General features: G+C 28.7%; 1 protein-coding gene across 1 annotated transcript; it reads right to left on the bottom strand.

The window, feature by feature from the left end:
* Window positions 1-10,947: 10,947 nt before the first annotated feature.
* On the bottom strand, window positions 10,948-12,144 carry LOC132917892 (uncharacterized; the record flags this gene model as incomplete). The annotated part of the gene is made up of 1 exon (XM_060978876.1): window positions 10,948-12,144. A coding segment is annotated over one exon (864 nt), but the record flags the coding sequence as incomplete, so codon positions are not given.
* Between the last annotated feature and the right edge of the window lie 845 nt (window positions 12,145-12,989).

Consider the following 12,989-nt stretch of genomic DNA (forward strand, 5'->3'; position numbering starts at 1 on the left):
ATTTCATTTTTAACGGTAAACACGTGTTACGTACACGTATGATGTACCATTATATTATATTATCATTTGAGACCAAGATGGACAATAAAATCGATCGTTGTCCGGTGGTGGCGATCTGTTCACGTAGTTTTTATTCAGTTTTTCTGCTGCCGCCACCGGACTCGACATATGTGTGCATGCCACGAATTCCAAGAATTTGGATAAAAACAGCGGACGACCCGAAAACAACGATGGTCCGTCGCTTCGCCCCCAAAAGGCAAAAACGTATAGAGAAAAAAATGTGTTCACCACCACAGGCTGCAGACCCACGAAATAATACGTTGTTATACGTAATGTTCGCCACACAGTTAAGGACTACTACGTCCACATACAGGGCGCACGCATTGTTACGCAAGGCCGGAAACAGAGAATGATTATAATACCATCGTTGACCAACTACATCACATCATACTATAGTGGGCAGTCCCTGAGATAATTATCGATCAATTATCATAATAATGAACGATATTATTAAGTATTATTATAATATTATTATATTAATGTATGATTAGTGATTACTGCTGTATACCGATTGAAATTTGTTCATCAGATATAAATGAGATTCCTTGACTGTAATACTGGTGCACAACTGCACAAGCACAAAATAATTCAAAGTCCTGCGGTATTAATGCGGGATTGAAAGCTATGAATTTCTAGCTTTAACTAACACACGACACGCAACATACAGGGATTTAAATATTATGTGGTATATTTCCAATGGACTGAGTACTCTATAGTGAAGAGATACGTGTACTCCGAACATTTTATTTATTTGTATGTGTTGTAGTCTACTTGAGATCAAATTTCGCAAATTTTTTCCTAAGCATTGAAATAGTATGATCATTTTTTGATTTCTACTTTTTATGAGTTAGAAAGATAAAAAATCAAAAATATGTGAAAGTCGATCTCCAATAGATTAGCGAAAAATTAAAATATGTTTTGAGAATTCTGACGGCTAAGATCAGAATCATCAGATCAATCATTATACGTAACAAATAAAGAACATTTAAATTCATATATTATGAAGTGCGTATAACGTATTTTATACAATAACTAATAATAATTGCTGCTTTCAATCCATGATATTATTTGTATTTATTTTTACATTATATTTGTTATAAATTATAATAATTTATTATATGGAATAGACTACCATACTGGTATCGTATCAATGAAAAAATGTGTCTTGAAACCGTCATATTATATATTATGGAGTCATAAAAATATAATTGCATTTGTTTTAATCAAAGATGGATCACGAAATAATTATTGTCGAATTATACATTTAGAATAACTTGTTTTTTATGACGGTCGGAATAAGAGAAGACTATAGATCCTTTAACTCTTTTCAGATTTATGTACGAATAAACAAAGAAGATAAAATTAATTTTAAATTAATTATTGTTCTTTTTTACCCTTGTGAATTTAATTTAAAAAAAATTCGGGTGGTTTGATTGATAGAGGATTTTAAAAGCCCCAGTTTTTCATTGAAATTTCGACCCTGAAGTCATTAAATCTTAACAAACTTGAGTGATTTGAGAGAAATTTATGTTTCCTTCAATTAATTTTTTTTACTAATTCAACTTACGAATTAATCGATATTGTTCAATATAATATTATTAACAATATTAACAGTAAATATTATTATTTATTACAAACATACGGTATAGTAGTTTTTCGTATGTCGATGCAATGGACGAAACACGGACTATCGGAATACTAAATATTATTTTATACAACGTTTGCGTACAAATTTCTTTTCGAACCAACCATATGAATATAATGTTAATAATAATAATAATAATAATATTTGGCAATAAATCTCGTCGACCCCGCGCCATCGAATATAACCTATACGGCTATACCTGCTGCTATTCATTGTGCCGAGCCCGTTTTGAACCCTTGTCCAAAAGCGACACACACGTGGTAACCTCGCTATTATACTTTATACAACGACTGTGTTCATCCACTGTTCCCAAAGATGGTTTTTGGAACTGGCGATCCAAATGTTCAACGTTCACACAATAACGCGCGCGCATCATCGTCTCTTGTACTGCAGTAGGTGGTAGGTAAGTATACGTGAAAAAAAATACAGGTAGGTAGTCGGTAGATAAGTAGGCATGGGTTTAGGGTTATGCTGCCGACAGAATGAAAAAAAAAAAAGGTTCGACGACGACGAAATATCCAAAAACTGGTTTACGAACGGGTATATATGCGATATTCGTGCGTAAAGCGCGTATACAGGGCGCTTCAATTAATCTACGAATCCGTCTGACAATCACAATATCAATATTGTGGTGTATGTACATAGTAAAGTCATAGTTATTAGTTATCGCCACAGACAATGATATTAATATTATTGAAATTGTTCAAAAACACACTCGGATATTTTCATACAATCATATTCTGAAAACTATAAATCTCTTTTAAATTAGAGTCCTTACTTCTTCCTAGGATACGTTTAAAAAGTCCATTCGAACAATACCTACTATCGTTTTGAAATACATTTTGACATTTTGTGGCCGGGGTGTTTTCGATTTTAAATCAAAATTATGTACGGCTCTGTACAACGATGATGCCACTTGGGGTGGGGATTCCTTGAAGGTCACGCACAGCATTTCGAATGTGTGATCAATAATATTTCAAAAAGAAATAAAAATTGACTTGGGTAAAATAACGTGTGTGAAATGTTTTACTATTATATGCGAAGGACTGGTTGGCACTAAAAGAATCACTCGGTATAATATGGCGCGCGCGATTGTATATGAATAAATACTAAATAACGACAAAAAACCTCTATATTTTAATAGTTAAAATATATATATTCGTAAAAAACATAAAACGTACAAGATTATATTTCAACTACCTAACTGTCCAGTCACGATAAGGTTAGGTACATTATAAATTCGTATATATACTTTTTTTGGTTCGATCGCGAAAACGTGTTGACCGTAATATTATTACAATATACCGTCGGTAGCTGAATTTTTATTGCGCTTTTATCAATTTATATTATATTAATATTATTAGATATATAAATATAACAATATACATTATGATTTATCATCATAAAGCAAAATATTTATAAATACATGTACTTCCCGTACATAAATACATAATTAATGTAAATAAATAAATACACAGAAGGAGTATAGAAAGACGCATATTAAATGATGCACATAAGACATAAAATATGATGATTGGCCGAGATCGATATACCCTCAAAAATCTTGTTCGATACGAATGACCGATATGGGCGATATTATATGACCGTTAAAACTTAAAATCAAACTACATAATATTATAATAAAATGTACGGTAATAATCGGTTCGCACACTTTATAATAATATGCACAACGACGACGATCTATAATAATGGTACCGCGTATAAAGAGATTTATAATACTCATTATTCTGTTTTACCGCGACGAACGGTTCGAAAAGTACGATGAAAGTCAGCGGCGGCGGCGGTGTTCTGCTTGCCGCTCGGTGTGCCGATGTAGGTCTCCGGCCTCCTCCGCCGCCGCGCAATGAAAATGTTTTTCTCTCGCGATTCGTTACGTTTGGTTTCCATCAGAAAAGCGCTCCGGCGCGGCATCGTCACACTCTTCTCTAATCTCCATTTCTCGCCACGACCGTCAACCAAAACTGTACATATTATTATTATAATCATCGTCGTGCGCGTGTACACTATACAACTATTTTCCAATGTCGTCGGCCTTCGGAATTCGCGTCCACCAAGGCCAGGGATTGTCGAATTCACGCGTATAGGTAAACGGAATCGCGACAAGTCCAGTTTAGACGCCATTATACAATTTATACATATTCTATTGAATAGTATAAAAAATAATACAAATCATTTATTTATGTATTATACTTATACACCTATTTTTATTATTTACCGATCGTTTTCGTTCGATTATATTAAATTACGCGCACGCGTGCCCGCTAATCGGACGGGTCGATAAACGATCGTTAAAAAAACACACACACTAGCGCACGCGAAAAGACGGAAAGAAAACGGTACATTAATTTCCACTTATAGAATAAGAAAACGCATTATGCCACCCAATAGTAGGACATTTTAAAATAATACTTGAATGTGTTTAAAACAAACTGTTTTCTTGCTAAAAACTAAAAAGATACAATAGGTAATTTCATTCTGACTTATAATATACTGAATTACTGAATACTAATTGATTGATCAATTGCGCAATAAGTATATTTTGAAAGAAACTTATAGGATTCCTCGTTTTCTCGCCTTGTCTTGATTAGATCATATAATAAACCAATTTACTCATCAAAATTTGACTTTAAAAACGTAAACCGGGGAATTAGGTACATACTCAACTGTTTGTATAGTTGGTGTCAACTGACTCGACTGTACCTCGTCATTGAGTATAGGTCATTCTATAATATGTATGTGTTAAATTTCAATTAAATTATTGAAAACGAAAACGATTTTGACAAAACGTTGCTTGTTAGTTTATAAAGTTACATTATACAACCAATCATTCCTATCACTTTATACGTTTATATACATTAGTAATTTATTTTACTATTAAACATTTAAATCAACATAATAGGTAGTAGGTTAAACTTATTTTTTTCCAAAATCATTATATTATATTATTATTAATTATTGTAATAATAGTTAATACTAATATTTTGTATTTTATATTATTGTTATTGTTAACTTTTGACTTTTGAGTCAATATCAACTTGTAACGCGTATAACTTGATATATTCAGGAAATAATATTTAATATTAATTTTAATATTTAAGAGGACGCCATACCCGCATGTTGTCTCTGTCTTACTAATGTACATCATAACAAATTTTCGTTCAGCAGAATACATTTTGTGATGTTAGCTATTATTAGAGTAAATTTACCTATAATCAAATTTAAAGGTAAGAATATTATCTAGCCTATGCAATATGCTTTTAATGATATTATCATTTTAAAGTTGTAATATTTTACATAGCTGTAACTCACTTTAAAATTATAATATCATTAACAGCATAATATGTACGTTAGTATAACACAGATAAAACACATGCGGGTATGGCGTCCTCTTAAAAATATATCATTGCAGCTTACTATGTATAGTAAAATATAATCATTAATCATATAATGAAAATATAATATAATATTATTATTTATTTTTTTATTATAATATTTTTAAATATATAATCATATATGAATATACCTATAGGTAAATATAAAAATTTAAAATTCCTGATTCGCAGTAAATAGTACGAAAAATTAACTAAAAACGTTCATTTTTGTTTAAATGTTTATTTTGTTAAAATTTTAACTTCAAATGCCTAAAAAAAATTGTGCAAATATATTTTTAAAGATTTTTAAGTTTCATTAAGTAAGTACTTATAAGTTATAACTTTATAAGTAATCCAAGATTTACTATAAGCTTGTATTATATCTTCAAGCCTATATAAGCTATTAAAATTAAAAATATGTTTTCCAAAGGCGACGTTACATGCGCGCGGGTACCAGAGTGGGCAAGTGCCCCCCTAACATTTGATATTGTCCCCCCCTATAATTTAATGTTAAAAATATGTAAGTAAATAAAGAAATTGTATATCATTATTAATATATAAAATAGTATTAATTACTTTTAAGAGTTTTTAGACTGAAGTTATATTATTTTAAGTTTGATAAATTAAATATACTTTTTTTGCACATTTAGAAACAACAGTGGCTTATTTGAGGGGGGTCAATAGGGGTATATTCCCTACCTGAGGAACCTAGATTTAATAAGTTAAATTCCATTATTATGAATATTATGACTAGGACGTGGCTTTATTAAATATTCATAAACACTGCGAGGGCATTTAAATAGATGAGGTCATTATTGATATGCTGCCACGAAAAAAAGGAATATAGACCTTATAATATAATTATTATTTTATGACTACCTATGACTATAAACTATTTTATATTCAAATTTAAACTTTTGAGCAATAAATAAGGTGCTTTTTATTGTGTTTAATTTATTTTGGATTATAACTGAATAAGTTTGAACTAATGTCTAAAACCCTAACCAAATAAAAATAATAAACCATTTTAACCATTGTATTCCCTATATTAAAATTTCCTTATATTTTAACAGCTGAGAGATTTTCGTATTTCCCCCCTGAAAAATTATCTCAAACACGCCACTGAGAAACAAATATAATACTTAATAGAGTTAATGCTAACGGCACACTTTCTAAAATCTCATATACATTAAAAAATAAAAAGTTATGTATTGTTACATACAGATAAAAAAAAATGGAGGAAATTTGAAGTTTTACTGTAGTCAATTTGTGATAATAATATAAACTAGGTACATTTTTTGTTTATTTATTTAGAAATATTACTTATCATATCTAAAAAAACGTTAACAATATGAAAATATGGTATATAAACAAATTAATGGGTGATCAGTAGTCATACATAAATGCCCTACCAGAAAAAAATTTCCGGTATCGCCCCCTCCCCTCCCCCCAATAAAATTATCTCGCACCACCATTGCTTAATTCATTTAAATTAATAGAATGAATATAGAATTATACTACCAAACATTTATTTAAGGAAAAAAATGACTTGATAAAACATATATATTAAGTCACTTCACTTAAAAACTTATAATAACGCTCATAAATACTAGTCATATATCATATTTCATATTATATACAATTCTACAAAAAAATTCTAGAACTATATATCTATAATCAAAATATTTTCATCACCACCATCCTCCACAGTTACATAAAAGTTTAATTCAGGCGCGCGTAGCTAAGAATTTCAAAGAGGTGGACTGGGGTGTTATTCAAAATTAATTGACAACATTATATACACAAAATTAATAACTTTACGTATACTTTACAAGTGAATAGATAATGGTTTATGAGAAAAAATTTAAATATTTTTATTATTAATAAAAAAAAAAATGTTATTTTTAATTTAATTTAAGAGGACGCTACACCCGCGCGCATCATGTGTTGTCTCATTTGAGTTCAGTTGAACACATTTTATGATGTAGCTTTAATATTAGAGGAAATTTATCTATTAACAAATTTAAAGCTAAGAATAATATTTAGGCAATGTCATATGCTTTTATTGATATTATCATAGGTGGAACTAAACATATTCATTAGACTGGGCCACTTATGTGAGTCATTTTGCACCTATCATACCCAAGTCCCAAAGGAAAGGGTGAAGGAAGATAGGAAACACAAATGTTTTTTTATTATAATACGAATGTATAACATAAGTAATTATTAATGTTTTAAACTTATAAATCTAAAATTGTATCACTTTTACAAATCTTACATATGAAATACAGATGCTAAATATATTTTAAACATTTAAACTATTTATTACGTACTATTAATTTATCAATTTTTTTTCGTATTTATACCTAATAATTTATTTTATTACATTTAAAATAATATATTCTTAGCAAATGTATGCATTAATACAAGTCAATTAACCTGGGCCATGGCCCAGTTGGCCCAGGCCGTAGTTTCGCCCATGGATATTATATTATATTTTTAAAGTGAGTTATAGCTATGTAAAATATTACAACTTTAAAATGTTCATAACTCACTTTAAAATGATAATATCAATAAAACCATATCATATTACCTAGATAATATTCTTAGCTTTAAATTTGTTAATAGGTAAATTTACTCTAATATTAAAGCGCTACATCACAAAATATGTTCTGCTGAACGCAAATTTGCTATGATGTACGTTAGTAACACAGAGACAACAGATGCGGGTGTAGCGTCCATCTTAATGCGTCGACTTTTTAAAGCTAGTGTAAGTAATAGGTATCTATTATTTCGTCTAAGGTTACGACTAAATCTCGATGAATATTCTTTACTGCTAAGCTGTTTAAGCAATTTTCACTAGTTGTGTTTCTCAGATAAGTTTTCAAGCGTCGTAATGAGAATAAAAGATCTTTCATTGCTTGCAGTAGTTGTTACTGATAAAAGTAATCAATATTTCAATATTTGTAAAAGTCAATGAACAGTAGGAAATATTTCTTCATTGCAATCAATGAAAGATTTAAGATTCCGTAGCATTTTTAGGATTTTTGTTTTTTATCTATTGATACCATATTGTAAACTCACAAATTGCAGATAAGACATAAGTATACCTTGGCAGTGGGGGGAGGGGTGTTACTACACCTGTAACACTCCCCATGACTACGCCACTTAATAATATAATGGTTTAATGATTAAACCATTAAACCATAATATTATTATAAAAAAAAAAAGGTACTTAATTAAGTATTTATAAATAAATATTCTGGATATACAAAAATGTATTTAGATTTTAGCAAATATATTTTAATATTTTAGAGTGTAAAGAATTTAAATCATTTTTATTTATTTTAGTTTCAATCATAGGTATATTAGGTACCTACCTATTAAATTATACAAAATAATCATTACCATTTATTACATAAATAAATATAAAAATGTTTATGATAGGTATATATTATATATATTCATTATTCATTATTATTATTTATGTAAATATTTGATTCTTAAATTTTTAGACACATTTTTGTGTAAATTAAAGTAATGAATGAAAAAAGTATGTACATGGATAGAGCAATGGAAGTCTGGAGAATTACTTATAAAATTATATAAATTAAGTACCTACTGATTTACCATGAATATTATATATTGAAGGTGGAACGAAGTGACAATCAATATGTGCTGCGGTGTACGCGATCGTTAAAGTTTATAGTTTATAATATTATATGTATGAAAAATGATAACGAAGTACGAAGTACTTATTTGAAATGAAAATACAATTATTCTTAAAAGTAATTCTACCAGTTTACCTATTCCTAAACACCACTTAGAAGTATTTAAAATGCGTATTGACAATTTACATAGCTCAAAAGTTTCTTGCTGTACTAAAAACATACAAATCATATAATACTATTACTATATAGCTAATGCCTAATGCCTTATTATCTATATCTTATTGTCTATAATTATATACTTGGGGTATTAGTGTACTTATTTATAGGTGAATTAAGAACACTTTACCAGTATCTGCAAGCGATTCCTTTATTGTAATTCATGATCTGCTTATTATTTAAAAAAATATTAAAAGGTTTTTGAAAATAGTTCTTTCACATAATTTTGTATAATAAAAAAACCCCAAAAACAAAATGTTTCTATTTTTATTATTGTTTATCATTATAACTAATATAAATATGAAATAAATAAATACGTAGATTATTAAATTTTGGACGTTTAGTTTTTAGTTATATATAAATTTTCTGTAGATCCTATAGATATTAAAAGTTTTAATGAATTAAATGGAATACACTGTTAATTAAAACTTTAAATAAACCAGTAGTCCGAAATTTGATTTTTACAAATCGAAATACTCTGAATAATATTTTACTTAAATCCTAAGGAAAACGAAATTAAAAATGCATGTTATTGCACAAAAAAAAGTTTAACATACTTGAAAATATAATGAAATATATATTTTTAGAAAATCTGTTTTTTATCACTGAAAATAATTTTAAAAAAAAATTTCAAGAACTTTTATCGCGTGATGTCGACAGTGAGTGGATTAGAATAAAAAAAAAATCACTCTGTATGCACATATTTAAATTTTAATCTGTCAAAGTTATCACAACTATTATTTGGTTGTAAATATAGCTGCTATTGTTCCTGCTTTCGATTATTGTTGTAAATTATTCGTAATTTATGTAATCATAGACGATATTATACTGTACATTAAAAATAAATACATGCATATAGATATAGATTGTGATTGTCAATATGGCATATGCGGGTACGCGATTAAGATGTAGTTTTTAGTAATTATCACAGTTGATGACACACCATTATTCCTGGTATTAGTGGCGCCGAGTTATGTGCATTTGAACCACCTAAAATTGTGGTGGGGTACTTTAACCAAAATAGTTAATAGTTTAATACTATTACCATAGTAATAGTATAAAGTAGATAAGTATACCTACTTAAATATGACAGGAATTATTAGATCCAATCAGTTTTTGATTGATGGACAAGTGATCAGTCAGCAAATTTTGCTATTCTGCTTCGTTAAAATCGCCACTGTAGCCGCCGCACCGTTCCATAATTTGTACTCGTAAATTGATGAGAAGTACAAAACACTTACATATCTAGGTACCGAACAGCAATTGGTAAGCGGCTAGTCTATTGTAATGTCTATACGATTATAGATTAGTATTTTGCTTTCCTCGGCGATATATAGCTAGTGGTACATTTGTAATATTATATATATTTTCATCTTTCATGTTCTAAATCGATACATTTATATAATAATATGTAACAATTGTGTGAGTGTACATTATCGATAATTTTCGGAAAAATTTCGAAAAAAATAACCAGTGACCAATGGAAAGAAACCTAATTGCTAATACTTACTTACGACTGGAAAGTGAATTTTAAAACCATGTGGTTGATCGTAGTATTAATCATAACTTACGGTAAAGTTTAACATATTAAAATTAGGTACCTACTGATAAATTTATTTTTCATAATTCACAAGTAATGTCAGGGACACCGATCACGTATTCACGTGGTTCAACTGTGACAATTTCTACAGTTAATTTAAATGGGTGAGTCTAGACACCTAAAATTGGTAAAACCAGGTTTTGAATTACAACATACCAAAAGAGATTCAAAAATTTGCTTATAGTTAGTTGTTAAACCTAAACGGGAGTTAATGAACCTCTAGTGGCTAGTGCCCTAGTGGATTGAGGTGGGTTTTAGGTATACTATTAAATGGAAATTTGTCATGTGTATTTCAGATGACAATTGCGCCACTGAATAATAGTAATGTTAGCATTTATGCTGACAATAAGTAATAACTACAAATAAGATTTTCAGAATATATTGTCATTAATATTAATTTTGAACAGAGAGTCATGTCAAATTTTATTTAATAATATTAATTTATAAAATATATATTTAATTAATTAATTAATGTTATTAGATAAATCACAAAAGAATTAACTACCTATTTCTAATGTGTACAAATATACATGTACCAATGAAAATTGTTAATGATAATTCAATAATATAATTTTAAAAATATTTATACAGATTTTAAATTTGTTTAAATGTCTATATAGATACAGTAATTAATAAATTGTAAAATAAAAAAAAAACTATTAAAACTATTATTACACATCATTTAAAAAAAATTGTTCATAAAGGAGTAGACGGTGCAATTTTTCTGAACTTATAGCTTTTACTAGCTGGATTTGCCCAACACTCTTTAACATGTTCCTTTACATTCTTAAAAAGTTTATAACAAAATGAACAATAAGTTTGACTGACCATAGAGCTTTTGGGAGCGATTTTGGGAATTTTAGGAGTTGAAACCTGTGACCGAGTCACTGGATAAGGTTGGCTAATCATCACTGATGATGGAGTGGTAACAGGTGTCGAAGTTTGTTGTAAAAACACTGGTCGTGGCTGTAACATTGTATACTGAACAGGGTTGTTTGAGTTTTTACCATGATCGCCCAGAAAAATTTGATAAGCAATCCCAGGCATTTGAGGAGAAGGCATAATAATCTGATGTTGAGCTTGCTCCAAATGTGAAGTACTTGCTGAAGCTATGGGTTGGGTCATGGGCAGTATAGGTCTAGGTCTACGACCCATTCGTCCTCTAGGCTTTTTCACTGTTTTGAAATTAAGTTTTGGTAAAGCATTTTTTTTTACTTGAATGTCAATTGCTGGTGGTGGTGGTGGAGGTGGTTGAATTGGCTCACATACTATTGGTGGTTGTATTTTGATTTCTTCTTCTTCTATTTCTTCTATTTCATCCTTAACATCTATTATGGTTTGGTACTCGCATTCGGATATTTCTTCTTTGATTTGATCTGTAAACAATTCATCTGAAGGTTTCACCCAAACTCTTTGATCACCATGAATTGTTATCTCATTTTCTTCGTGGTTTTCAAGTACTATTGATTTTACAGCATCACTAGCTTCTTCTAAATCTTCTGTTACTTCAGTTTCTTTAGTTGATTGGTGGTCCATATCATAATTAAAATTGTCATCATCTTAATTTAAAATAATAATGATTAGTTAAAATATTAAAATTAATTAAAAACAATATTTAGAAGCGTTAATATAATAGCATATAAACATAGCCGAATAGCAATTTACTGAAGACAAAAAAACAGTAAAAGAACACTATAATAGATAATAAGTTAACTTGAAAGTATGACAAATTTATTAAGTTTATCATATGCAGCATATATTTCAAGGAACAGGATCAAGGACTATAAAATAACAATACTTATGCATTTGAATTAATTTAATATATTATAACATAACTTTAAATTTCAATTAATACATTTATTATAAACAAACTACCAAAATGACTGTAATATATTGAACTTTATTTCTAAAGTATACTTTTGTGCCATAAATATATATGTATTAATATGAATGATCAGATAATTGCAAGGAAACAATTATCTTTTCAAAAATATTAACACAAAAATATATTATGTAAATGTGGATCACAAAATTGTTGCAAATAGTAGAATTTCAACCAGCCTAAATTCATGATAAAATAATAAAATAAAAGTATACTGATTAGTGATTATCTTTTAATGATATATATTATTTTGTGCATTTACTCGTCACAAATATTTTACTACTTTCCTGGAACATACTTACTCATACATTATGGATTCAGTCTTAGTGTACGCTGACAAGTAGTTACGAAAATAATTAAAGTTATACTTTACCGTTTTGATAGCTGACATAATTTTAATTTTAATTATTATTATGTATTAGAATATTTTTTCAGTTAAAATCTAAGAAATAAAATATACAATTAAAAGCTCTAATCACAGACCTATGAACTAAAATTTAACTTTTCTACAACTATTCTGTGG

Source organism: Rhopalosiphum padi, chromosome 1 (assembly GCF_020882245.1).
Source record: "Rhopalosiphum padi isolate XX-2018 chromosome 1, ASM2088224v1, whole genome shotgun sequence".
In the NCBI taxonomy this organism is placed as follows: domain Eukaryota; kingdom Metazoa; phylum Arthropoda; class Insecta; order Hemiptera; family Aphididae; genus Rhopalosiphum; species Rhopalosiphum padi.